The sequence below is a fragment of the Jaculus jaculus genome, chromosome 14 (genome assembly GCF_020740685.1).
Source record: "Jaculus jaculus isolate mJacJac1 chromosome 14, mJacJac1.mat.Y.cur, whole genome shotgun sequence".
Taxonomy (NCBI): Eukaryota; Metazoa; Chordata; class Mammalia; order Rodentia; family Dipodidae; genus Jaculus; species Jaculus jaculus.
Genome location: NC_059115.1, coordinates 59306729 through 59333719, shown reverse-complemented (window position 1 = coordinate 59333719; position 26991 = coordinate 59306729). Strand labels below are relative to the sequence as shown.

Sequence of the window (26991 nt, the reverse complement as noted above, 5' to 3'; positions counted from 1 at the left end):
GAAAACACTTGCCTGTGAAGCCTAAGGACCCAGGTTCCAGTTCCCACATAAGCCAGATGCACAAAGTAGTACATGCATCTGGAGTTTGTTTGCAGTGGCTAGAGGCCCTGGTGTGCCCATTCTCTCTCTCTCTCCCCTCCTCCTCCTCTTCCTCTCCCTCTTTCTCTTCCTTATAATAAATAAAAACAAAATAAGTAAAATATTTTAAAGATTCAGTTACATTTTGTATTAGTTGTCAGTAATGTAAAGACGATTTGTATTTCCCGGTGGTAGGGTTAAACTCAGTGCTTTATGAATGCTAGGCTTTCCCATTGAGCTACATCCCAGCAAAGAGTCATTTGGTTGCATTTTAACTTAAAAATGATTCAGATGAGAGGAGGTTAGGTTACAAAGAATGATCATGGACTTCTTTATTATTTTTCTTCTTTATTGCTTATCCAATTACTTAGGTTTGCTATTTTTTTCTGTACTGTAAAGTATATAAAGTTATTGGAAAATATTTTTATTATATTAAACTTTCAGTCATCTTAAGAATGTTTTTTTTTTAATTTTTTTGTTTACTTTTATTTATTTATTTGAGAGCAACAGACAGAGAGAGAAAGAGACAGATAGAGCGAGAGAATGGGCGCGCCAGGGCCTCCAGCCACTGCAAACGAACTCCAGACGCGTGCGCCCCCTCGTGCATCTGACTAACGTGGGTCCTGGGGAATTGAGCCTTGAACTGGGGTCCTTGCTTCAGAGGCAAGCGCTTAACTGCTAGGCCATCTCTCCAGCCCAAGAATGTTTTATCTTTACTGTATTTGCTTACTTTTTTTTAACAAAAAAAAATGCTTTTCTTTTTGGTTATAGGTGGAGAAACTCTTGATGAATGTGGACTAAAATTTCTTTTGGCTGTTCGACTCCATACCTTTCTTACAACTTCCCTTCCAGCCTATAGAGCTCAGCTCCTTCACCAAGGTATTTTTTGATAATTTAATACAAGGAAGTTAGGGAAGTGGAGAGGGAAAGGAAATGATGAGATTATCTACACACTGACAGAATTGTTGTGTACCTCTCATGCTAATTTAGTAACATTAGGGAATTTGAAATATTATATGCTATTAGAATAATTACAAGTAACAGAAATCTCAGTAAAGTTAACTTAAAAATGGAATAGATATGGTTTCAGTACTCAGGGCTTTGAAGAGGCAGAGCTGGGTTCCAGCCTCCTGGACCTGTGGGTCTACTCTAGGGTTCTTTAGACTTGGCAGGTCAGCATTCACTCATGGGTGTCTCCTGTATGCACATGCTTGCTCTCTGTCTCTCTCCTCCCTCGCCCTCCTTCTCTCGTATGTGTGTGCACACACACACAGATATAGATGCCTTGAGTGCATGGCTAATGGAGACCATAGAACTTCATTGGCCTTCTCTGTTTGCTCATCTACCTGTTTCCTCTGAGGCTAAATCTCTCACTCAACCCAGAGATGTTGTTTTCTCCGATTTTTATTTGTTTTATTTGTTTGTTTATTTTTTGGTTAGCAAGCTGCAGGGATTCCTCAGTCCCAGTCTCAGCAGGACTGGAGTTTGAAACATGCATGGCCACACCCAGCTGCTGAGCTGTTTTTGTGTGGTCTCATGCCCTTCCAGCCCCTCATGCTTAAACACCAAGTGCTCTTAACCATTAGACCATCTCCCCAGCCCCATAAGCTATAGTTTTTTTTTTCCTTGTTTTTCAAGGTATGGTCTCACTCTAGCCCAGGTGGACCTGGCACTCACTCTGTGGTCTCAGGCTGGCCTCAAACTCAAAGCAATCCTCCTACCTCTGTCTCCTGAGTGCTGGGATTAAAGGCATGTGCCAGTATGCCCAGCAAGATGTACTTTTTATTAATTTCCATGGTGTTAAATCTAGAAAACAGATGTTAGCCAAAAGGAAAATAGAACCAGCTTTGAAGAATTGGAAAACATACCACTATATAATAATGGTCCAATTGTTTCTTGTTTTCTAAAAAGAACCATGGGTTTTTAATAGAGAATTGAAATACTGTGGCACAATGACATTTGCAATAAGCATTTTTTGTTTCTTTACAAAGAAATACATGTTGTGGATGGGGGTGCTGCTCAGTGGCAAAGTGGTTGCCTATCATTTATAAGGCCCCGAGTCCCATCCTTAGTACTACCGCCCAGAAATAAACGTGTTAGTTACACAGAATTTACACTCACTGGAATGACAGCATTGTTTGAACAACCCAGAATAAAAAAACTCATACTTCCATGAACATTAAAAATTAAGTTTAACCATGAATCTCAAATGTTTGAAAAGAAAGGGACTGTACTGCATCACTGATCCACATATTAAGCTGCAAAGTTGATAAGACTGAATAATGTTTGTCAAAAGTGAAGAACCTGTTTTTGGAGCAACAAGGCTAGGGCCAAGGTGGTCTGTTTCCTAGCTCAGACTGGCCGGCATTGCTGCGTAGCGTCAAGTGGCTGTCGCTGTTAAGCCTGCAGACATTTCCTTAAAATCGCAGACTCAGGATGTATTTAACGGTGGTTGTTCACTCAGAATTTACTCCTTTACATGTACTTCTTACACTGCTTCCAGGATTTTACTCTCCTCTTACCTGTCTTTAGCATATCTGTTTAGAATTATATACAGTGTATGTCACTTTCCTCTTTATTTTCAAAAGCATCTGGTTTGGGGCTGGAGAAATGGCTTAGCGGTTGTTTGTCTGTGAAACCAAAGGATCCTAGTTGATTCTCCACTACCAATGTAAACCAGATGCACAAGGGGGCACATGCATCTGGAGTTCCCTTTGCAGTGGCGGAGGCCCTGCCTGGCTTGCCCATTCTCTCTCTTTCTGCCCCCTTGTCTCTCTCAAATAAATAAGTAAAATATATTACAAAAAAAAAGCATGTGGTTTGTGTTGGTAGACAGAATTCATTGACATAAACAGATTAGTTGAGGCTAATTTATGTAACTAAAAAAAAAACCTTAGTAAGTTTATACATTTTATTGCAAATAGATAACACTCATATCTGATAATCATATTTATATTACTATAACAGTTTTACATTTGTTTAGGCTTGTCTACGGGTCATTTTGCCTGGGCATTTCACTCAGTAGCGGAAGAAGAACTGCTGAACATGTTGCCAGCAATGCAGAAAGATGACCCCACTTGGTCTGAACTAAGAGCTATGGGTGTGGGGTGGTGGGTCCGGAATACCTGCATCTTACGCAAATGCATAGAAAAAGTAAGTATAGTTTAGATGTTTAGTTGGCATCTCATGTCTCTTCTGCATTTATTATTAATTTTTATTTTAGAAACATAGCAGTTTTCTTTTTTTCTCCCTACTAACATAGGGCCTAATGCATGCCAGGTAAGTGCTCCAGCAGTGAGCTCTAACCTAAGGCCTCCTTTTACTAATCTCGAAGCAAGGTCTTACTAAGTTGCTTCAGCAAACTTTGACTTGGAATCCTCTTACACAGTCAGTCCTGCCTCAGCTTCCTGAGTTGTTCGTATTATAGGTCTATTCCATAAGACCCAGCTAGCATCAGGCTTTAAAAAAAATTTTTTTTTGTTGATTTTTATTTACTTATTTGAGAGCAACAGAGAGAGAGAATATGGGCATGCCAGGGCCTCCAGCCACTGCAAATGAACTCCAGACTCGTGTGACCCTGTATGCATCTGTCTAACATGGGTCCTCAGGAATTAAGCCTTGAATCAGGGTCCTTAGGCTTCACAGACAAGCGCTTAACTGCTAAGCCATCTCTCTAGCCCAGAATTTTTTTTAACATGTGTGTGCCATGTGTGCTATTGAATGTCTGTTCATATATATGTGTGTATGCATGTGTTCATGTACCTGGGGAGGCCAGAAGTCAACCCTGGGTGTTATTCCTTGAAAACACTATTTGTCTTCTTTGAGAAAGGATCTCTTTATTGGCATTAAAAACTCACCAATTAGGCTCTTAGCTGGCCAGTGAGCTCCAGGGATATGCCTGTTTCTGCCTCCCCAACACTGAGAGGTTAAGAGGCACGTGCTGTTATGCCCAGTATTTTATGTAGGTGCTGGGGGTCAAACTCATGTCCTTACGTTTGCAAGGCAAGCACTTTAAAGACTGAACTAGCTCCCCAGCCCTCAGGCTTTTGAGTAGTCTTTAGTATTTCAACATTTTAAAATCTGTGTATTAATTAATAAGCTTCTTGTTGTTTTTTTTTTTTTTTTTTACTAGTATATTTTACCAGTTGTTTACTAGTATATTTCTGGTTTTTCTGAGTAGAAATCTATGCTTGGAAGAATAAAGTTCAGAAGAGTTTCTGATGAAAGAGTGTAGTTCTGTTGCTGTCTCTGTTTATGCTTCAGTATAAGTTACTCTTATTATTAGTTTCTGTATGCATTTAGTTTCTGTATGCATGTATTTGTACAGTTATTTAAGAATTTAATGTTGAAATAGATAACATGTACCAATCTTGTATTAAATTGCTATTCACTTACAAATTATTTCTGTAAATGTTTGACTAATATTTTCTTATTGTAGGTGGCCAAAGCAGCCTTTTATAGAAATAATGACCCCTTAGATGCTGCCATTTTTTACCTTGCAATGAAAAAGAAGGCTTTGATTTGGGGATTATATAGGTAAGTACAAAAAGAAAGTTAAAGAATTTTTTTTCACTAGGAATGGATGCATAAGGTTAATTTATTTTTCTTGCAAGAGAAACACCTCTGGAGGTATTATAACGCCCAATCTAAAGCTATACTATAAGCCACAGTAGCAAAAACAGCATAGTGCTGGCATAAAAACAGAAATGTAAGCCAATGGAACATAATTGAAGATCCAGACCTTAGACCAAGTAGCTGTAGCTACTTTGACAAAGATGCCAATAACGTAGACTGGAAAAAAGATAACATCTTCACCAAATGATGCTGGAGAAATTGGGTTTACCACATACAGGAAAATGAAACCCACTCATCTCAACATACATAAAAATCAACTCCAAATGGATTAAAGACCTCAATAGAAGACCTGAAACTCTTCAACTACTGGAAGAAAAAAAATAGGAGGCATTCTCCTCAATATGGAGTGGAGAAGGACTTCCAGAATAACATCTGAGTAGCCCAGGAAATTAAACAATCTCACAATCAGTGGGATCTCATGAAACTAAAAAGCTTTTGCACAGACAAACATACCATAATCAGAGCCAATAGATTACCCACAGAATGGGAGAAGATTGTTGGGTATTTCTTGTTAATTATTTTTGTATATAAGGGGATACTTTTCCTAATAGGGAAAAAAAAATCTTACATGTGTTACATGGTAGGAGGAACCAGTTGATGTCATTTAAGTAATTTTGCTTTTTATCACTCCTGAGACATGTTTCTTTTGCTTATTTTAAGATCATTTATGCATATAAAAATAGAGGTAGAAGGAGGAAGAGAAAGAGAATGAATTTGTCAAGATACTTTTGTAATACACAGGTCACTAAACCAGAAATTTGCATTTGGGTTGGGAAGATGGTCTTATGCCTCTTGGAATGCATGGGCCAGTATATATAGCCTTTAAAACTGTCTCCTTTCTTGGAGCTATGATCTCCTTCCTCTCTTACTTTTCATGAGAAGTTGGTGAATATTATTTTCATATATTATTAATTATTTGTTTTGGGTTCTGAAAAGCAACCTTTGGGGGGAAGTCATGACATTAAATCAGTTTTCTAAGAGACTGGGTTTTGGATTATTGGTTTCAATCAGGGTTAATTCCTTAGATTTTTTTTAATTTTTATTTATTTATTTATTTATTTGAGAGCGACAGACACAGAGAGAAAGACAGATGGAGAGAGAGAATGGGTGCGCCAGGGCTTCCAGCCTCTGCAAACGAACTCCAGACGCATGCGCCCCCTTGTGCATCTGGCTAACGTGGGACCTGGGGAACCGAGCCTTGAACTGGGGTCCTTAGGCTTCACAGGCAAGCGCCCAACCGCTAAGCCATCTCTCCAGCCCAATTCCTTAGATTTTGATCATCAAAGTCATCCTTAAATAGGAAGGAGAAAAAAGTTGTTGATGAGATTTTAATAGTAAAGTATCAGAAGAGTTAATACAAATTATCTTATTATAAATATATATTACTGTTTTTCATTAATATAAAAGTGATTTTCACAGTGCTGATTTCTTTATAGTTTAAAAAGAGAATTTTTGAGGACTAGAGATGTTACTAAGTGGTGGACTGCTTAGTTAGGCATAAGGCCTTGGATTAATCCCCAGTACCACCAAACAAAAGCGGGGGAGAAGAATTTCTCAATTTGTGAGATTTTTGTGGAAAGTAAACACTTACCTAATTTTATTTTTACTGGGAAAGGAAGCATATGTATGGTAATCAATGAACTGACAAAAATTTCATTTTTTTTAATTGACAGCTTCCATACTCACAGACAATAAACCATGATAACTCCCTCCCCTTCCCCACTTTCCCCTTCACAAATCTGCTCTCCATCATATCCCCTCCCTCGCTCAATTAATCTGCCTCTAATTTTGATATCATCATCTTTTCCTCCTGTTACTGGGGTCTTGTGAAGGTAGTACTAGACACTGCAAGGTCATGGATATTGAAGCCAGTTTCTGTCTGGACATTTGCATTGAAGCATTCTTACCCTTCCTTTGTCTCTTACATGTTTTGCGCCACCTCTTCCGCAATGTCCCCTGAGCATCGGAGAGAGTGACAGAGATGTTTCAGTGCTGAGCACTCCTCCACCACTTCTCAGCACTGTGGTGCCTTTTGGGTCATCCTAGTGTCACCGCCATCTGAAAAGAGAAGCTTCTCTAACCACAAGTGAGGGTAGCTTTAATGTTGAGTATGAACGTTAGGTAAAGTCCTTACAGGGCAGTTTGGTGGGCATAATATATGCACTTAGCCAGACAAGAGCAGGCATTACACTCCTAACGCTCATGACCTCCTCCACCATAGGCTTTTGATTAAGTTTTCAGTACCAGGCATATATTCCCTCCTGTGGAGTGGGCTTCCCATCCAATTAGAGAGCAATTGTTTGGTCATTTGGCCTGTCTGGCCAAACTTGAGGCTTGCAATGTCCACAGTTTCCACTGCTGATGGCTTCTGTCACCCATAGGGGCTGCATGCAGTTTAGCTTTTTCCAGCTTTCTGTCAGCTGATCTACAGGGAAGAGGTTTTTAGCTCAGCCCCAGCTTGATTTCTTGGTGACCTTGTAGCCCAGGCATGTGGAGTCTTCAGCAATAGCATCTTACAATCTATTCCTGGTGGGAAACCAAGAGCCTTGGCAATAACCTGTAATGTTTTGTGGGCAACAGGGTTTCTCCCTGCCAACAAGTCACTGGAAGGTATCCCATCCCTGGCACTGAGATTCATTCCTTCCTTCCTTCCTTCCTTCCTTCCTTCCTTCCTTCCTTCCTTCCTTCTTTCTTTCTTTCTTTCTTTCTTTCTTTGTTTCTTTTTAATTATTAAGTTCTAACTCTTTTTCTTTTTTGGAAGTAGGGTCTTGCTATGTCAACAGGTTGGCCTTCAACTCAAATCCATGTTCCTAAAAGATCTGATTTTAAAGTGTTAACTTTAGAAGATTGAATTGTATTCTAAAATTGTCCTACTTGCCTTTCCTTTGCAGGTCTCAAAAAGACACTAGAATGACACAGTTTTTTGGACACAATTTTGAGGAGGAAAGGTGGCGGAAAGCAGCTTTGAAAAATGCTTTTTCTTTGCTAGGCAAACAAAGGTTTGAACATTCTGCAGCCTTTTTTCTTTTAGCTGGTTGTCTCAGAGATGCAATTGAGGTAATGAATGAAACTTTTTTTTTTAAAAAAAAGCATTGTCACTCCAAAAAGCACTTATCTATGCCTTTTTAAAACTATAGTGGTATAATAATACAGAGCTAAATATATCATGTATCTAATAATATTTAACAATGGGTATAAAAATTGTCATTTACTTGAAATGAGATATTTGCACAGAGTTAAGATAAAAGCAGATTAGATTTGCAGAATCATGAACAGGGATGGAAAGATGGCTTAGCAAAATCAAAGGACCCAGGTTCAGTTCCCCAGGACCCATGTAAGCCAGGTGCACAAAGTGGCGCATGTGTCTTGAGTTCCTTTGCAATGGTTGGAGGCCTATTCTCCCTCCCCGCCTCAATTAAGTAAATAAAAGGGTAAAAGTTAACAAAAATAGTTATGAACAGATAAAAAATTAAAAGATCTGTCCTCTCAGTTTAAATACATTTGAAGTATCTTTTTTTACTGATTGAACTTTATTATAAAGATTTTTCACTGATAAATTTTCAGTAAATTTTTAAAAACTTGTTAATATCTAACATATTAAAATTTGTATCTCAATTTATTCTTTGTTCAGTATCATACAGGTAAGTCAGAATACCCTTTTAATTTAAAAATACTGTAATCTGCTCAAATGAATGGAAGTAGAGATTCAAGAATGAAATAAGATATAAATTGACATTGTATAGAAATATCTGATATTCATTAGACTAGTATTTTGCAGGTATATATTTAACACTAGTAAGTACATTTGCAAGTATTAGTATAATTGACAACTAAATTTGCCAAAACACTCCTGATTTGGTTGTTTTGGTTTTTTTTATATTTTCTTTTATTTATTTGAGGGAGAAAGAATGAGGCTGATATATACAGAGAGAATGGGCACACCAGGGCTTCTAGCCACTGCAAATGAACTCCAGACAATCCACCACCTGGTACAGTTAGCTTTATGTGGGCATTGAAATCGAACCCTATGTCCTTAGGCTTTGCAGGCATGTGGCTTAACCACTAAATCATCATTCCAGTTCCCTGTTTGTTATTTTTCTTAAATGCTAATTTTGGAGATTAATAAATCCTCAATTTGTCTATATAATTAGTGAGTTGAGTTTGTCCTAAAGTAAAAGCTGTCTCACCTTTTTTGTAACTAATATTTTTTTTTAAAGGTATGCCTTGAGAAACTAAACGACATTCAGTTGGCTCTTGTAATAGCAAGGCTCTATGAGTCAGAATTTGATAAATCTGCAACATACAAGTCTATTTTACGTAAAAGAGTTTTGGGAATAGGTTCTCCTGTCAGTGAACTGAGTTCATTGAACACAAATGTACATTGTGATCCTTTTCTTCGGAGCATGGCATACTGGATTTTGGAAGATTATAGTGGTGCTCTGGAAACATTAATAAAACAACCTATTAGAGAGGATGATGATGGTAAGCTGCACATCTGAGATGGTAATGAATATGAGTGTTAGTATTTGGTATGTATGTGGGCGACTGTTGGTGCCAAGGATAATACAAAACATTGAATTTTTGGTCTTTGTGACTTATGGTTTAGCTGAGGATATAGAGTTGTACATACAATTTTTTTATTTTCAGAAAAATCATTTGAAACTAAGAAGCTTAGATTTTTCTGATATTATGAAATAGATTTGAGATAGGTTGTAGCAATATTTGAATTAATACTTTGAAGACATGCTGAAATAATGCTAGGGTTTTGTTGTTTTTGTTTTTAGAGAGAGAAACAGAGAGGGGAGAAAAAGAGAGATTTGGCATATCAGGGCCTCAGCTACTGCATTCTTCAGACACTTGCACCACACCACGTGTGACCTTAACGTTGGTCTCACCTCTGTGCATTTGCCTAATGTGGGATCTGGATAGTAGAACATGGGTCCTTAGTCTTCGCAGCCAAGCACCTGAACTGCTAAGCCATCTCTCTAGCCCAATGCTAGTTATTTTAAACATTAGGTTGAATTACTTCATCTGTTTCATTCTAAAAAAAATGTATTCAGTGTAAAAAAAAATTGACAAATGATGTGACTAGAAAAATCTTAAGTTCAACACACTCTTGACTATCTTTTTCATGAGGTAAATGCCAGATTTTTTTTTTAAATGTGTCCTGTAGAGTTGTATTTACACTTCTTTTGTAGAAATCCTTTTTGTTAAGGCAGTCTTAGAGGCTAGTATAAAATGATACTCCTTGTATGATTCATATGAAAACAGTGGGTTTTCTTTTTGACTGAATTGGCTGGTTTGGTAGATGTAATTTGGAACATACTTAATTACAAAAGCTTCTAGTTCATAAATTTTGTTGTGTCATTATTTAATTAGGAAATAATGTGTGCCTCTCTATAAACTGATGGAAATGCCATGGCTCAATTGTTCAAGTCTCATAGCTATCAAACTAACGAATTTCATTCCATTTTCTACATACTGAAGGGGAAAACAGACTGTCACATTCTTAAGCCTACATGTCTTTTGTTAGACAGACAGACAGATGGATTATAGAGATGTATTATAGGATAACATATTCTTAGAACCACTTAAACCTGAATTTTTCTGGATGAAATGAAAAAGGTAATTATGGCTTAAAAGGTAGTAGTGTAAGCAGTGACACAAGTGCAAGGTTGCACGTGTGCACAGGGGACACACACGTCTGGAGTTTGGTTGCAGTGGCTGGAGGCCCTGGCATGCCAGTTCTCTCCCTCTTCCTCCTCCCCACATTAAAAAAAAAAGGCAATCTGTTAGACTTGCCTCAAAAAAAAAAAAAGAATACAAGGATGACAGGGGTAGAAGCAGAGAGAAGTAGTTGGGTTTTAGATATTTTAAGTTTAATTAGACAGTACTATATTTAATATAGAGTGTTAGGGAATGAGGAATGACTCCTGGGTTTTTAGCTTGAACAATGGTGAATGATACGGGGTACTGATTAGATCAAGAAAATTTCTTTGATTAGATGAGTTTGGGGCAAAGAGCTAGTATAAATTAGCATTTGAAGAAAATTGGATAAAGGATGATGAAAGTGAAGGGAACATTAAATACAAATGCGCATTAACAAAAGTGTTTATATCTAAGAAGAAATGAAATGTGAAATTTAGATTTTCAGGGTGAAATTGGAGCTAGAGAAAGATACACAAGTTACCAGCATGCAAATACTCTTAAAATAATGGGCATGTGTTCAGCTCTGTACTGTAGATGGGAAAGAGGTCAAGTACTAAATCTAGAGTGCTCTCAGCCTTCAGTGGTGGTGAAGATGAGGAAGAGAAAAGCAGATTGAGGGAGAGTGTCCAGAAAAGTAAAATGAAAACTAAGACCCTTAGCTGGCTTGGAAGGCTTGTTTCAGTTGTAACGTGACATAACCTTTATTTTCCACTTGTATGGGAAGATACTGATAGCAAATGTGTTGTTGTCTCTTTAGTACCACAGATTAGTGTGATTTATTTAAATTTGTCAGAAGACAGGTTCATAATGGTTCCATATAATGCAAATGAACTATAATACAAATGTAAACAATCAGTTCAGATCTGGAATGTTTCTTGGCTCATAAAATGAATTTACTTTTCAGATCAAGTCATGTCAGCCTGTAATCCTGCAGTTTTCAATTTCTACAATTATCTAAGAACACATCCTCTTTTGCTAAGACGCCATTTTGGATCATCTGATACATTTTCCACACACATGGGCTTACCAGGAAAAAATGGACTGGCAGGAACAATTAATTTAAGCGAAAGAAGGTTATTTTTTACTACTGCCAGTGCTCATTTAAAAGCTGGCTGCCCCATGTTGGCTTTGGAAGTATTATCAAAGATGCCCAAAGTCATCAAGAAAACAAAACCTTTATGTAGAGCACCTAGTTTTATTACTAGTAAAGATTCGTCTCCACTAAAACAGGATGCCAGGGAAGATAGATCTTCTAGTGTGGACTGGTCACAGCCACTCATGAATGGCTTTGAGTCTCCTTCAGAGGGCTCTTCAGAGAAGCAGTCAAATTCCACTCTTTCTTTTGACTGGAGCCAACCAAGTGTTGCATTTCAGGATGACTCTTTGGACTTAAAATGGGACAGTGATAATGATGAAGAAAATGAGGATCTCCCTATTTCAATGAAAGAGATAAAACCTTTGCAGAGGAAAGTGGATAAATTAGATGAAACAAGTAATTATACAGACTCTTTCAGCACAATAGATGAAAGTGACATTTTAAATCCATCAGAAGATATAATTGCTGTTCAGTTAAAGTTTCGAGCATGCTTAAAGATCCTCACAGTAGAACTTCGTACACTATCTACTGGCTATGAAATAGATGGTGGCAAGTTGCGTTACCAGCTGTACCACTGGCTTGAAAAAGAGGTGGTAGCTCTTCAGAGGACTTGCGACTTTCACTCCGGTGCTGAAGAACTGCGGTCCACAGTCAACAAAGACAAAGGTGAATTTGGAGTAGGTGAGGGTGCGGATGCATTGCGTCACCGAACAGAAGTAAAACAATTGCAAGAGAATTTCCAGGAAAAAAGGCAGTGGCTCTTGAAGTATCAGTCACTCTTGAGAATGTTCCTTAGTTACTGCATACTTCATGGCTCCCATGGTGGAGGGCTTGCCTCTGTGAGAATGGAATTGATTTTACTTTTACAAGAATCTCAACAGGTAGGTAACTTGACCAATCAAAAAATAGTATGTGTTTGAAATAATTTTTGTTGTTGTTTTGTTTTGTTTTTCAAGGTAGGGTCTTGTTGTAGCCCAGGCTGACCTGGAATTCACTCTGTAATCTCAGGGTGGCCTTGAACCAGCAATCCTCCTACCTCTGCCTCCCGAGTGCTGGGATTAAAGATGTGCGCCACCACTCCCAGCTTTGAAATAGTTTTGAGTGTTAAATTTTTGTTTTTAACTTGATTTTCTTCGTTACCATTGCTTTAAGGAGTGCTTCTTTTGATATGATCATATTAAGAATTTGTGGAGCTTTGTTTGCCTTTCAGTTGAAAGCCTATATGGCTTGCTCAGTTTGTATTACCACAATCTTGAATGAATGCTTTCACCTTAGTGAGAAGTATTGAGGGTATTGTGTCATCACACTAAAATGTGATTATGGAAATGTTTACCTCCTCAGCTTCTTCTAAATCTGAGAATTGAAGTAGTAAGTTATAAGCACTATGAATATTTTATTTTCTGATTATTTTGATATGTTTTGAAAATCCCCTGAATGATAACTAAAATAGTCAGTTAACTTTTTTATTTGTGTTTGTGTATGAGAGATGTGGGTGTGAAAGTGAGAGCATGGATGTGCCATTGGCACACAGGTTGAGGTCAGAGAAGAACCTTGGGTGATGATGCATGCCTTCCAAAGATGGTCTTTGTTTGAGGTCTGGTCTCTTGTTTGCCACTGCATATGCCAGGCTATTATGGGCGATGAGCTCCCGGGGTTCTCCAGTCTCCACCTCCCGTGTGTCCGAAACACATGGGATTTCAGACTTGTGGGGCTCTATCTGGCTTTGTGTGGTCTTAGGGTTCTGAACTCAGCTCCTCATGCTGTGTGGCAAGTGTTTTACCATGCTGAGCCATCTCTCTCCTCAGCCCTCAATTGACCTTTCTTCTCTTTGTTTTTAAGGAAACATCAGAACCACAATTTCCTAGCCCTCTGTCAGAACAAACCTCAGTGCCTCTCCTCTTTGCTTGTACAGCCAGTGCCAAAACAGTGGTTGCCAATCCATTATTGCACCTGAGTAATCTAACACATGATATTCTACATGCCATAATACATTTTGACTCACCACCTCAGCCTGATAGCCCAAGCAATAAAGTAAGTGTGCTTGGATTCAAGGTTTGTTGTTATTAGTAGTACATGTTTCTGCCAAATTACGGGTTTCAGTCTGATGTGTGGATGTGATGTGTTTTGATCATGTGCACCTCCCGCTCTGTTCCTCTCCTCTCTCCAGGGAGGCCCCTTCTATTTCCACATACTTGTCATTCAGAGTCTGGCTTATTTTATTTCATAAGAATATCTCTAGTTTAGTTTCAAGCTTTAGTTTACCTATATGGGATGATAAAACTAAAGTATAAATGTTAAGCCTTAGTTTTAATTAGTTTTATTCAAATTGAAGTGGTAGGTATAAGTGTAGATAATTAACAGTTCATTAACTAATACACTTAACCAAATAGCTGATTGTTTTTAAAGAAAAACAGTACTTGTCTGTAAAAATACTAATAAGTAATTAGTGTTTTACTTTTTAATACTAAACTATGTTTTAAGAATAACATGAAGTATTTTGCACTGGTCATAAATCTTAACTTGCAGAATCACCTGCAGTGTTTGTTACATCTATATTCCTAAGTTCATTATGAATTCATTTAATCAGTATGTGAGAGAGTCTCAAATATAGGCTTGTTTTTTAAGAAGTTCCTCAGGTTATTCTGACATAATGCATACTCCTAATAATATTATTGTACATAATTTTTTATCACCTATGGCATCCTCTTATCATCATTATTTTATATAATATTGATAACATATTTTATCTTTTTTGTCTTTTAACATTTATATTCTTTATGAATATTTATTTTATGAGAAAGAAGTAGATAGAGAATGGGCATGCCAGAGTCTCCAGTCACTGCAAACAAACCAGATGCATGTGCCACCTTGTCCATCTGATTTATGTGGGTCCTGGAGAATCAAACCTGGATCGTTTGGCTTTGCAGGCAGGCAACTGTACTGCTAAGCCATCTCTCCAGCCCCCTTTTATGTATTTTTTAAAAGTTATACTCATATTTCCTGTCCCCTCCACCCATTCCATTGAGGGCTCTCCTTAGTATAGTTACTGATATTCACTGTGGAGTCATGAAGGTTTCAGTCAGTCTTTGTGAGGTGGGTGGGAGACAGTGCCTCAGGATACTCCTTCTTACCCTGTAGCTCTTAAAGTCTTTCTGCCCCCTTCTCTGCAATGTTCTCTGAGCCTTGGTGGGCATATTAGAAATCTGATTTAGCCTCGAGATTTCTGCTTTGATGAAATTTTGCTTTTCTCTTTTGAGACAAGCCCAACAGACTGGCCCTCTTCTCTTTTCCCACCCCTCCCCTCCTCTTTTTCTTACGGGAGAGAATTGGCATGTCAGGACCTCTAGCCACGGTAGTTGAACTCCATACATAACCTTGCATGCTTAACATTGCTTTGTCTGGCTTATGTAGGACCTGGAGAGTCAAACATGAGTCCTTAGGCTTTGCAGGCAAGCGTCTTAACTGCTGAGTCATCTCTCCTTTGATGATTTTTGACTGACCATTGTGTCAGTAGCCCTCTCCCTGAAGCTGGTTGTCAGTCTTAAAATCACTTCTTCCTCTGCAGTGTCTCCTGGGCCCTGGCAGAAGTGATTGAGGTGGCTTATCTTATGGTAGGCAGTCATCTCTTTTCTTATTATATTGATGTATCTTGGATCTCCCCAGTATTCTGCCATTTGTGTTTTTCTTTTTCCCCACCCCATTTTCTTTGATATGTCTCCTATTCTGCCATCTTAACTGGAAGTCTTCCATATTTTATCTTTATTCAGTTTGAAATCCCTTTAAATATGACTGAGGTTGACTACTCTTGAATTTTTTTTGTCATAGTCTATCACATGGTTCTTAATCTCACATGCTGTCTCATGGTTCTGCTTACCTGATGGTGACCTCTCCTTCTACAATTTTACCTTCTCGTCTAACTTAAACTCTGATTTGTTTTCTACTTCTTTTCCTGTACTACTGTGTAGTGCAGCTGCTCACAGTATATGTTACATAGTGTGAACATTCATTTCCTGTAGTCTGTGCCCATTTTCGTCAAATTATATTCCATGTTTAACTTTTTAAAATAAAATATGTATTATTTATTTGCAAGGGTAGAAGAGAGAATGGGTGCATGAGGGTATCCCACCACTGCAGATGTAACTCTAGATGCATGTGCTATTTTGTGTATATGGCCTTCTGGGGAATTGAACCTAGGTCTTCAGTCTTTGCAGGCAAGCACCTTAACTGCTGACCCATCTCTCCAGCCTCATGTTTAACTTGAATTATATCAAACTATGTGATCATATTAGCTACTACCTTCAATAGCTTTTACTACTGAAGAACTACCCTTAATCATTAATGGTTTTAAAAAGCTATCACTTGAGCTGGGTGTGGTGACATACACCTTCAATCCTAGCGCGTGGGAGGCAGTGGTAGGAGGATCGCCATGTGTTTGAGGCCCTCCTTAAAGGGCCTGCTGTATTCACCATGGAGTTTTGGGTTACGAGTTGCAGTAGCAGCAGTTGGTCATTCTCTGTGTGGGGAGGGGGTGTTGGCAGTGCCTCTGGATACTTCCCTCCCACCCTGTGGCTCTTACATTCTTTCTGCCCCTCTTCTGCAAAATTTTCTGAGCCTTGGCAGGTGTGCTTTAAGTCTACTTTAGTGTTGTGCTCTCATCAGCTTCTAGATTTCTGCTTTGTTGCATTTTGAGTATCCTCAGTGTCTGTCTCCCTCACCCTGGTGCAGGTTGTCACGATTGTTGTGGAAGCAGCGCTCTTGTTCATCTCCCCAGTTCCTCTGTGTTTTCACCTGGGCCCTGGCTGCTGTGCTGGCTCATCTGCTGACAAGGAGTCAGCCATTTATTGTCTTGTTTTTGATGTCCTCAGTTCTCACTGCTTTCTGAAAAGGAAAACCAGATTCTCCAACAGAGAATGAGATCAGGATAGGTTAAATGATATAAGCATTGTTACAGGGATTTTGATGGGCATAGCCTCACTTTTGGCCAAAGATTAGTGGGAGCTTCACATTGGAGTCCATGACCTTATTCTCCATAGGATTCTGACTTGGCTCCCAGTTCTAGCTTTGGGTTCTTTTCCACTGAGCCGATCTCTTAGCCAATCAGAGAGCCATCGATTACCCACCTAGGCCTTGTGCCACTGTTGTACAGGTGTGTATGTCTTGACAGGCTGGCTGCTTTCATATAGCAGGATCCCTGCTTGCTCACAATGTTGTTGGTCATTTTCCCCCAGCAGCTCATGCAGTGCTTTTCAGCACTAACAGGGCTAGCCATCTCGAAGCTGGCTTCGTTCTAGATTCAGCTGGATCTCTCGATGTTCTCTGTCAGCAACATGTGGTGTCTTCAGCAGTAGGATCTTATCTTTCACCTTGGGTGGGTAATCAAGTGCTTTGACAGAAGCCTGTCTTGTTTGGGGAACCTTGTAGGTCTGTCCGATCAATAGTTCAACATGGCTTGTAACCAGTTTTTGGTACTAGGAGTTATAAGCCAGGGCCAAATATTTTAGGGTTAGGCTTGATCCTATCTCCTCTCTAGGTCCCTTCTTACCAGATGATCCCTCCATGCTCCTATTGAGGGTTATATCTTTCAGTCTGCTATCCAGCAGGAAGTTTTCTATGGTATATGGTATCTTTTCATCACAGATATATTGACAGTTAAGGAAGAAAATAAAAGTTGGATTTTTATCATTCACTACTTTTTTTTTTTTTTTTTTTGTGATCCACCTACCTCTGCTTCCCAAGTGCTGGTATTAAAGGTGTGGGTCACCACGCCCTGCCTATTGTATTTTTTTAAAATTTTTATTACCATTTTCCATGATTATAAAAAAATACCCCATGGTAATTCCCTCCCTCCCCCCCTCACTACCTATTTTTAATCTATATAAAAGAGTCATGCTTCACAGTTATTAGAGATGAGTATTCTAGTCTACTTTCTTCTACTGTAACCTTCATCTTTCCTTGGTTCTACTATTTGAGTTCTTACCATGCCAAGCTAGAATTGATTATTCCTTAAAATAAATCATTGACTCTGCTGCCTTTCGGTTACCATCTTTTATACCATTTGCTTACTCTACAGTTCCACTCAGGTTAGTTTTCAGGGTGCCTAGAATATACAGTGGCATTTACAAGTCTGCTTTTTCACTTTGGTTGAGGTTCATTTTTTTGTTAGGTTAGTTTTGGAGGGTGTGTTCTTTATATGGGGTTCAGACTGTACGTGACAGCATTTGTTCCTCTTTACTTTTGAAAACAAATGAACGGTTACATGCTAAGAATTCTGTTTTTCTTTTAACTTTTCTATAAAATGACAAGTGAAATGTATGTGATATAAAAAATGAGAAAATAACTTATTGAGGCAAGAGTTTGCATCTTTTGAGAGTGCTAATCATATTATGCCTTGGAAAATTTATACCTAAAAATTTATACATAATTTCATTTTTGCTTTTTTCAGGTATATGTAATGCACACTTTAGCAGCCTCACTTTCTGCTTGTATCTATCAATGCCTTTGTGGTAGTCATAACTACAGGTAAATATCTTCTTGTATAATTGAATTCTCATACGTTATTCATTTAGAAGCATATGTAGAAGTTTTTTTTCAACAATGCAAAAATGCACATGGCTAACATTAAGTTTTTCAGATGGACATTGTAAGAGTTGGTACACTTGGTATGAGTATAAGCTCCTTAATTACTATTGTTTTAACTCCCAATGCAAATTAGTTTAAAAAGCCAGACCATAAGGTAATATCTGTAGGAAATATTTTGTAAGCTTTTTTTTTTTATTCCCCTTTTTTGCACTGAGTCCAGGGCGATGAAGTCATTGTAGTTTTGTACCTGTTAAGTTTAAAAAGGCCTTTGTGTGTGTGTGTGTGTGTGTGTGTGTCTGTCTGTCTGTCTGTCTGTCTGTCTTGTCTGTCTAATCCTCTCCACTACAATAGTTGATAAATTAAGAGTTTATGAGTTTAAACTTAGGGTTGTATATGAGGTCTACGTCCTCATCTCAGTAAGATGCTACATGTTGGGCATTTATTTCAGAATTTTGTGCTGCAGTGCCAAGGGTAGGTCCATGCTTTTCCTGCTCATTTGACCTCATTTGATCGAGTCATTTTCTCAGTTATCCAGTGACTAAGAGGTGCTTAACTGGTTTCTGATTTTTCTCTCAGAAGGAATCAGTCCATTGGTAGATGACTATTTGGCATATCAATGTGTAGAGGGAGAGTCATGAGCTTCCTTTTCACTTCATGCATATGATGTCTTTCTCACTCTCTTTTAATAGTTGCTTTTCATTTTATAGTTTATTATTTATTATTATTTTTTTTGAGATAGGGTCTCACTCTAGCCCAGGCTGACCTGGAATTCACTCTGGAGTCTCAGGGTGGCCTCAAACTCACAACGATCCTCCTACCTCTGCCTCCCAAGTGCTGGGATTAAAGGCACGTGCCACTACACCCAGCTTTATTTTGGTTTTTTGAGGTAGGGTCTCCCTCCAGCCCAGGTTGACCTGGAATAGTCTCAGGGTGATCTTGAACTCACAGTGATCCTCCTACCTCTGCCTACCATGTACTGGAATTTAAGGTGTGTGCCACTATGCCTGGCTATTTTTTTTATTTTTTATTTATTTAAGAGAAAGAGACAGAAAAAGAGAATAGGTATTCCAGGGCCTCTAGCCACTGCAAACGAACTCCAGATAAATATGCCCCCTTGTGCATCTGGCTTACATGGTTACTGGGGAATCAAACCTGAGTCCTATGGCTTTGCAGGCAGGCACCTTAACTGTTAAGCCATTTCTCCAGCCCAATTTTTTATTTTTAAAAACACTTTTTTTGTGTACAGTATATTTTAATGTTCTGACATGTATGCTTATCCTCATAAAGATCTTTTGGCGAGTTTGCTATCTTTCACATGATGCCAGCTGCTGCTGGTGTGGTGTTTGTTTAGCATAGCACTTCATCTTGTCAGTGGATAGCCCCACTTACCACCCTGATTATATAGTCCTCAAGTGGCTTCAACTTGATTTCTTCTACCCAGAGATCATTTTGTGTTATTGAGTGTGGGTATATTATCTTCAGCTTATTGTTATTTTCCTGTCATTTTCATAGGCTTACTGTACCAGCAGATGGAGGAGTTTTTTTTTTATTATTACACTGTCATTTTGAGTCTGAAAAGTAAAACCAAAGAATCTTATTTACAAAACATCAAAATTTTGTAAGCAGTGAGATTTGCTAATAGGAGCATATTTAAACTAACATCTTACTATGTTTAAATATCATATTCATTTATTGAATGTGTGGTATAGAAATGTCTGAAATTGTGTTGCTTGCTATCAGAGAACAATAGAGTATAGTTACTTGCATTTGATTATCCCACAGGAGCATCAATTTTATGAGAACAGAAATTGTGTTTTGTACTATACATGTAGTGCCTGATGAACCTAGACTCACTTTATTCTTAATCAGATAACCTTGAATTAAAGTCTTTTATGTAAGCCTGTTGAAAAATATGTATGTTTTCTTTTTGTTTGTGCCTATTCTTTGTCTTTCTCTAAATAAGTATACTTAAAACATGTCAAATATGTCTTAACTTAGAAAATGTGGATATTTATATACTTCAAAGGATACTATTTTAATAGAGGAATATAGAGTATACAACTTAGATATAATGAGTATAACTAATAACAACTTCTGTTAAATGTACCCAATAAATTATATCTAAAGCTTACAAATATTACATATGAAATTCATTATAGATTTCAATATTATTTTCTTTTCTTAGTTCATTTCAAACAAATCAGTTCACTGGAATGGTATATCAGACAGTACTGCTTCCCCATCGACATTCCTTAAGAACAGGAAGCTTAGATGAATCAGTAACTCCCAACACTTCACCAGCTCAGTGGCCAGGTACAAATAATTTATGAGTTTTTTCTTAAACAGATTGAAAATGTTAAGTGAATAATAAGATTTGGCTTGGTTTTTACCATGTAATAATCACTGTTAAATATTACTAGAATTGACACCATCACAATTTCTATAATTACTTAACATTAGTATTTCCTTGATATATTAAAATAATTTGTAGTTACATTCATTTCTTGTGTTTGTTTTTTTTTTTAATTTGTTTTGTTTTGCTTTTTTGAGGTGGAATCTCACTCTAACCCAGGCTAACCTGAAATTTATTCTGTAGTCCCAGCAGGAACAGAAACATTAGCAATCTTCCTTCCTCAGGCTCCTGAGTCCTGGGATTAAAGGCATGCACCACTGTGCTTGGCCAACATTTTTTCTTAAACAGTTTTGCTTTTGTTGTAATAAAAAATACTTATGCCATTAACTTTTTATCTATAAAACTTGTGATAAATTGTAGATGTGTAGATGTTCAGTCTGTCTAAATTGAACTTAGTCTAACAATTGTTTTTTAACTGAATACCACTACCACTTAGGAATCTAGGACGAAAATATTTAATCCTGATGCAATACATTTTTTTCAAAAAATATACAGACACTGAAAACAAACTGCTAACACTCCTACCAAGACCAGGGACTGTTGTGGAAGAGGGGACTACAAAGATTGTAAGAGGCACAGGGTGGATAGAAATATCCTGAGGTACAGCCTCCCCCCACCCAGAAATGGACAAAGGCCCTAATTACCCCACAGTGAACACCAAGGGCCCTACTGAGAAGTGCTCTTAGGGAAAAGGAGGAGGGATGTGGAGGGATGTAAGACTTAGGAGCCTGAGGAAGATTGTTAATGGTTCTGTTCCTGCCTGGGACTACAGAATAAATTTCAGGTAAGCCTGGGCTAGAGCGAGATCCCACCTCAAAAAAGCACAACAAAACAAATTAAGAAAAAACCCACAAGAAATGATTTAACAAACTACAATTTTTTTAAATTTTTATTAGCATTTTCCATGATTATAAAAAAATATCCCATGGTAATTCCCTCCCCTCCCCACACTTTCAAACTACAAATTATTTTAACAATCAAGGAAATACTAATGTTAACCTATGTAAGATATCTATCTATCTATATCTATATATGCATATATTTATATAAGTTGAAAAGAGCATAATAAATTTTGAAAAAGAAAAAAATACAGCTGTTTTCATCTTAAGAATATATTATTAGTGGCAGTCCTTTGTTTTTTATAATAGGAATAACTTGTTTAACTCGGCTTTTGAATTCTTCTGGTGAGGAAGCCCAGTCAGGACTCACAGTTTTGCTTTGTGAGATCCTCACAGCAGTGTATCTTAGTCTCTTCATCCATGGCCTGGCAACTCATTCTAGTAATGAACTATTCCGGATAGTAGCCCATCCACTAAATGAAAAGATGTGGTCTGCAGTATTTGGTGGAGGAGCGCATGTTCCCAAGGAACAGACACATACAAAACCTTTATCTGGTAAGTTTTTCATCTTTTTTTTTAATCTGAATTTTTATTTATTCATCTGAGTGACAACTTTATCAATGTAATTATATTTTAATTTGGTCACATAAAGCTCTTGTAACAATACAAGGTCATTTTGTTAAAGCATTAATGAATAATTTTGTGGTGAAAATGATGTATTGAAGCTTCTGTTGCAATTTTCAGTCTTAAAATACTGTTGCACTGAAGATTAGAACTATGTAATGTAATTTTATTAAGTCTTTCTGAAATTTTCATTTCTTTTGAAAGACACTGTGACATTGGTTTTTGTTCTGTCCCAAATACAGATTCTCTCTTCTTTCTTTGGCAGGAAGGCACTTTGCTATGCCTAGTCCCCACCAGGTAGTGGTATTCTCCATGGAATGTGTGGGCTTTTCCAAAGCTCTTTCAGCCGTCAGTTCTCATAGCCCTCCCAGTCTTGCAGGCAAGATCCTAGCTTTAGAAATAGGCTTTTAAAATTTAGCTTGCTTTGTGTTGTTTTTGAGGGGTTGGGTAGAGTAAACAGATTATTTTGTTTAGCACTTACGGATAATTAACATTTCCTTTAACCAAGCCATATTTTTGATTTAAGACAGTAATTAGCATTAAAGAAAACTATTTCTGCTATTTCATTCTGCTTTTTAATTCATTTTGGACATTTTCTGTCTCTTAAATTTTAACATTAATAAGTGTGCACAGAAACAAAACAACAGTAAAAAAAAGTTTCAATACTTGCTAATCATAAAAAATCATACTATGGCTTGAAATGAATGGAAAAACATTTTATACAAGGCTGCTTTATCATTTGCGTATTATGACTGGCCATTCATCTTTGGATTTCTAAGTGTTCATAGTACTATGAGAGCAAATGTTTTAAATAATTTATTTTCCTTTCATTTTTAATATTATATGTTCAAATAAGGTAAGAGCAGTTTACCTTCTAAATTTAAAAAAGTCTCAGGATGTTTTCTACCTTAATTTTTTGTGATGTATTAACACACATATCATAATCTTGGTTTTCCAGTTTGGAGAATTACATGTAGTAGGTTTAAGACTTAATATATAGCATTCGCTGTTTCATGCTGTACTGGCATTCGTTAAATAAAATGTTTTTCTTTTTGTTGTTGTTGTTGTTGTTTTGAGATAGGGTCTCACTCTAGCCCAGACTGACCTGGCACTCACTCTGTAATCCCAGGGTGGACTTGGACTCACGGTAATCCTCCCACCTCTAGGTCTCCCAAATGCTGGGATTAAAAGTGTGTGCACTACAACAGGCTTTAAATGTTTTTCAAAAGAAAAAGCCTGTATATACAACTTCAGGGAGAACCCTAGCAAGATTATTTATCTCTTTGTGAATTTTAATGCAGTTCCTCCCTACCATGTTTGTAAGCTTGCATATTTATGTTTTATAAGGTCAGATAGATAGCAGAAGATATGTGAGAATTAAAAAAACAAAAGAAAAAAAATACTTAAGGGTTGGAGAGCTGGCACAAAGGTTAAGGTACTTGCCTGCAACACCTGACAACCCAAGTTTGATTCCTCAGTACCCACGTGAAGCCAGATGTACAAATATCGCATGCATCTGGAGTTCATTTGCATTGGCACTCTTTTTCTTTCTCTGTGCTGGGCATCGTGGCACATGCCTTTAATCCCAGCACTCAAGAGGCTTAGGTAGGAGGATTGCTGTGAGTTCAAGGCCACCCTGAGACTACATAGGGAATTCCAGGTCAGCCTGGACTAGAGTGAGACCCTACCTCTAAAAAACAAAAAAAAAAAAGTGTGGAGGCGGGGGGAGGAGAGGAATATTGATGTTAAATCCTGCCCTGTCTGTGATTGAAAAATATTCTTTGAGTGAAGCTATATTAAAAGAAAATTAGAAAAGAGGTTATCTTGTTTAAATATTTGAAAGCTATTATTAACAATATTGGCAAGCATTGTACTTCACTAAAGCAATTCGCATTATGTTACTGATTATATAATAAAATAATATTCTGGTGGCCTAGTTTTCCACACCACTCGATTCACTGAAACTGTTAATTTACTCAGCATTCTATTGCTTTGTAATTCATGTTCTTCCCTTCTTTCACCAGGAAAAAGACAAAGATTTAGTCTCATATGTTAAATATTTAAAGTGAAGCAAATAAGTCAGTTTTATTCCAATCACATATTATTTATAAAAGAAGATTGTATTTTGAACATTTCTGAGGTAGAAGCAGTTTGTTGTTGCTTCATTTGTAATAGAATACTTGCTTCCCCTGTTAAAAGACATAGTTTTTCAGAACTAATGTTACCATTTTAGCCTGATACACACTATTACGAGTATTTGACCTGACCACACAGTGTTCTTTGCAAAACATGACAAATAGCCTCAGTAGGTTGATTTGTAATCTTTGCTGTCATGGTCTTGACCTTCTTGAAGAAGTTTGGAGGTGAACAGCTTCGGCTTCTCTGATGAAGTGTGCAAAGCGAATGTGTGTTCTCAAAGTCCTGCTGTCGTGCCTGGCGTTTGTCTGTCCAGCACCCTTGGCTCACTGCTCTAATCACTGTTTATTTCTCTGCTCCTTCTTTGGCCTTTGCACTCGATTAAACTTACTTACTTCTGGGTTTCTCCTCTCAATCTTAAAATTTTAACTGTAGATATGTTTACCAAATTTACCCTTTTTATTAAAACATTAAATATTTTAATTTTTACAACATCCCTTTTATGCTCCCTCCCCCTCCACTGGTAGGGTCTCACTCTGGCCCAGGCTGACCTGGAATTCACTATGTAGTGTCAGGGTGGCCTCGAACTAACTCATAGTGATGCTCTTACCTCTGCCTGCCAAGTGCTGGGATTAGAGGTGTGCGCCACCATGCCCAGCCCCCTTTTTATGCTTTTTGAAGTTATTTCTCATGGTTTTTTTTTTCTTTGCCTTAGTTTAAAAAAAAAACAGAAAAAAAGTAACCTTATATAAAGTTTGCCATGTTCTATATACTCCAGATAGAATTCAGGAAAAATATTTAAGACCCTAACAGGAATAATATTCATAGGTATGAGTTAATAAATTAATAACTGATAAATTAATTTAGGCTGTTTTTAATATATTCTAAGGAAAAATTAAGACTATACTGTTGGTACTATGGAATATTAAAATGGATACAAATTCTTGCTAAGCAATGTCACCATATGTTTTTGAAACAATACATTCTCACTAACCTAACCAGTCATTAGGTCTCAGTTCCAACAATTTTTGTTTTTGTGTGGTGCTGAAAATTAAACCCAGAGCCCTGTACACGTTAGGCACAAGGCATTCTGCCACTGAGCCAAATCACTTGCCATAGTTTCAGCTAAACACAAATATATATGAAGAATCTTGCTCAAAGTCCAGATTGATCCTTAAGCACCCAGATATATTGCTGTAAACAATTATATCATTACAGAATTCTTTTTCAAGTGTCAGTATAAGTATCTTCATAAGCTGTATCCTATTTATTGAATCTCAATAGTCAAATCAAAAGACTATAAATTGTCCACAACTTTATGTTTAACTTCTTGGATTTGGGAACATCATAACCAAATATAGAAAATTGAAAATTTGATTCCTTCGTGTGGTTGTCTGTGATATTCATCTTTGAGAACACATGAATGATTCTGAATATGATCAGAAAGTAATGGCAGGAGCACACGTACAGAAACATGCATGAGTGATCCATCAGTGTGGTAACCAGAAATGGAAACTGTTCACTGAAGTCCAAATCCAAAGGCCTTTTGGTTCCATAGCTGATTTAGTTTGAAAAGGAGATAGGAGAGGTTGAGGAGGGAGAAGATTGGGAGACAGTACACAGTGAAGGCAGTAGTGGCAATTAAAAGCAGCAACCTTATGAGTGAGGCCCATCCTCTGAAACTACAGGGAGAGAAATCTGAGGACCAGAGGGGAAAAAAAAATCAAGATGAGAGAGAAATAATTATGGCTTTCAACAGAAAGGAAAACATTTTAGGAAAACCCTGAAATGTCAGCTTTGGAACACATTATATTATTAAGACATAGCACTCTGATAAGTTTTAGGTTGTAGGTAATGAATATTGTCACAGTGTTCCCAGAGAGTCTAACCTTACTTAGTATTCAGTAAGTATTGCTAGCCAAGAGGATAAAATAATGTGTTTCAGAAAAGTTAGTGAGATTTCAGTCAAAATTGCCTTATATATTTTCATTTTAAGCTTTTCAATTTAATCAAACAAAAACTGAGAAGTCCAGAATGTTTCATTTCTGGTGACTTAATCAGTAGTACAAGATTACATATTAAAATGAAATACTTTTTTAGAACCCTAAATACCTATTTCTAAAAATTGTTGACACTTTTAATAATATGAGAGATATTTGTTCCAGCATGAATTTTTATTTTTATTGTATTTTTTATGAGAGAGAATTGGTGCTCTAGGTCCTCCAGCCACTGCAGTCAAACTCTGGACTCATGCATCATCTTGTGAGCATATGTAACCTTTTTGCATTTGCATCACTTTATGCATCTGGCTTACATGGGATCTGGAAAGTCCAACATGTGTCCTTATGCTTTACAGGCAAACACCTTAACCACTGTACCATCTCTCTAAATGGCTGTTAGAGTCTTCTTTTTTTTTTTTTTTTTTTTGTGGTTTTTCGAGGTAGGGTCTCACTGTAGCCCAGGCTGATCTGGAATTCACTATGTAGTCTCAGGGTGGCCTCTAACTCACAGTGATCCTCCTACCTCTGCCTCCTGAGTGCTGGGATTAAAGGTGTGCACCACCATACCTGGCAAGCTGTTACATTCTTAATGTTCTAATAGTTTTAGTGGCACAAGATTTAAATGTGACTTAAGCTTTGTAACTTAAAATGATTTTTCTATTTAGACTATACCTTGGAAGGTCAGAATTCTTCATAAGAATGTTAATAATGTACATAACTTAGAAATTTGTTCATTTTGTTTTGTTTTTCAAGGTAAGAGTCTCATTTTAGCGCAGGCTGACCTGGAATTCACTGTGTAGTCTCAGGGTATCCTCAAACTCACAGCCATCCTCCTATCTTGACTTATTAAGTGCTGGGATTAAAGATATGTGTCACCATGCC

The 26991-nt window shown here is 37.4% G+C and overlaps 1 protein-coding gene across 3 annotated transcripts in view; it reads left to right on the top strand.

Annotated features, from left to right (window-relative positions):
- The window catches only part of Dmxl1 (Dmx like 1), a 153014-nt gene that overhangs the window by 62367 nt on the left and 63656 nt on the right, over positions 1-26991 (top strand). For all 3 annotated transcript variants that reach the window (XM_045134454.1, XM_045134452.1, XM_045134455.1), the window contains 10 exons: positions 850-957; positions 3062-3231; positions 4517-4614; positions 7605-7770; positions 8931-9195; positions 11327-12399; positions 13358-13549; positions 17961-18037; positions 20283-20410; positions 21659-21904. In XM_045134454.1, the coding sequence (XP_044990389.1) occupies positions 850-957; positions 3062-3231; positions 4517-4614; positions 7605-7770; positions 8931-9195; positions 11327-12399; positions 13358-13549; positions 17961-18037; positions 20283-20410; positions 21659-21904 (2523 nt within the window). The remainder of the gene's footprint in view (positions 1-849; positions 958-3061; positions 3232-4516; positions 4615-7604; positions 7771-8930; positions 9196-11326; positions 12400-13357; positions 13550-17960; positions 18038-20282; positions 20411-21658; positions 21905-26991) is intronic.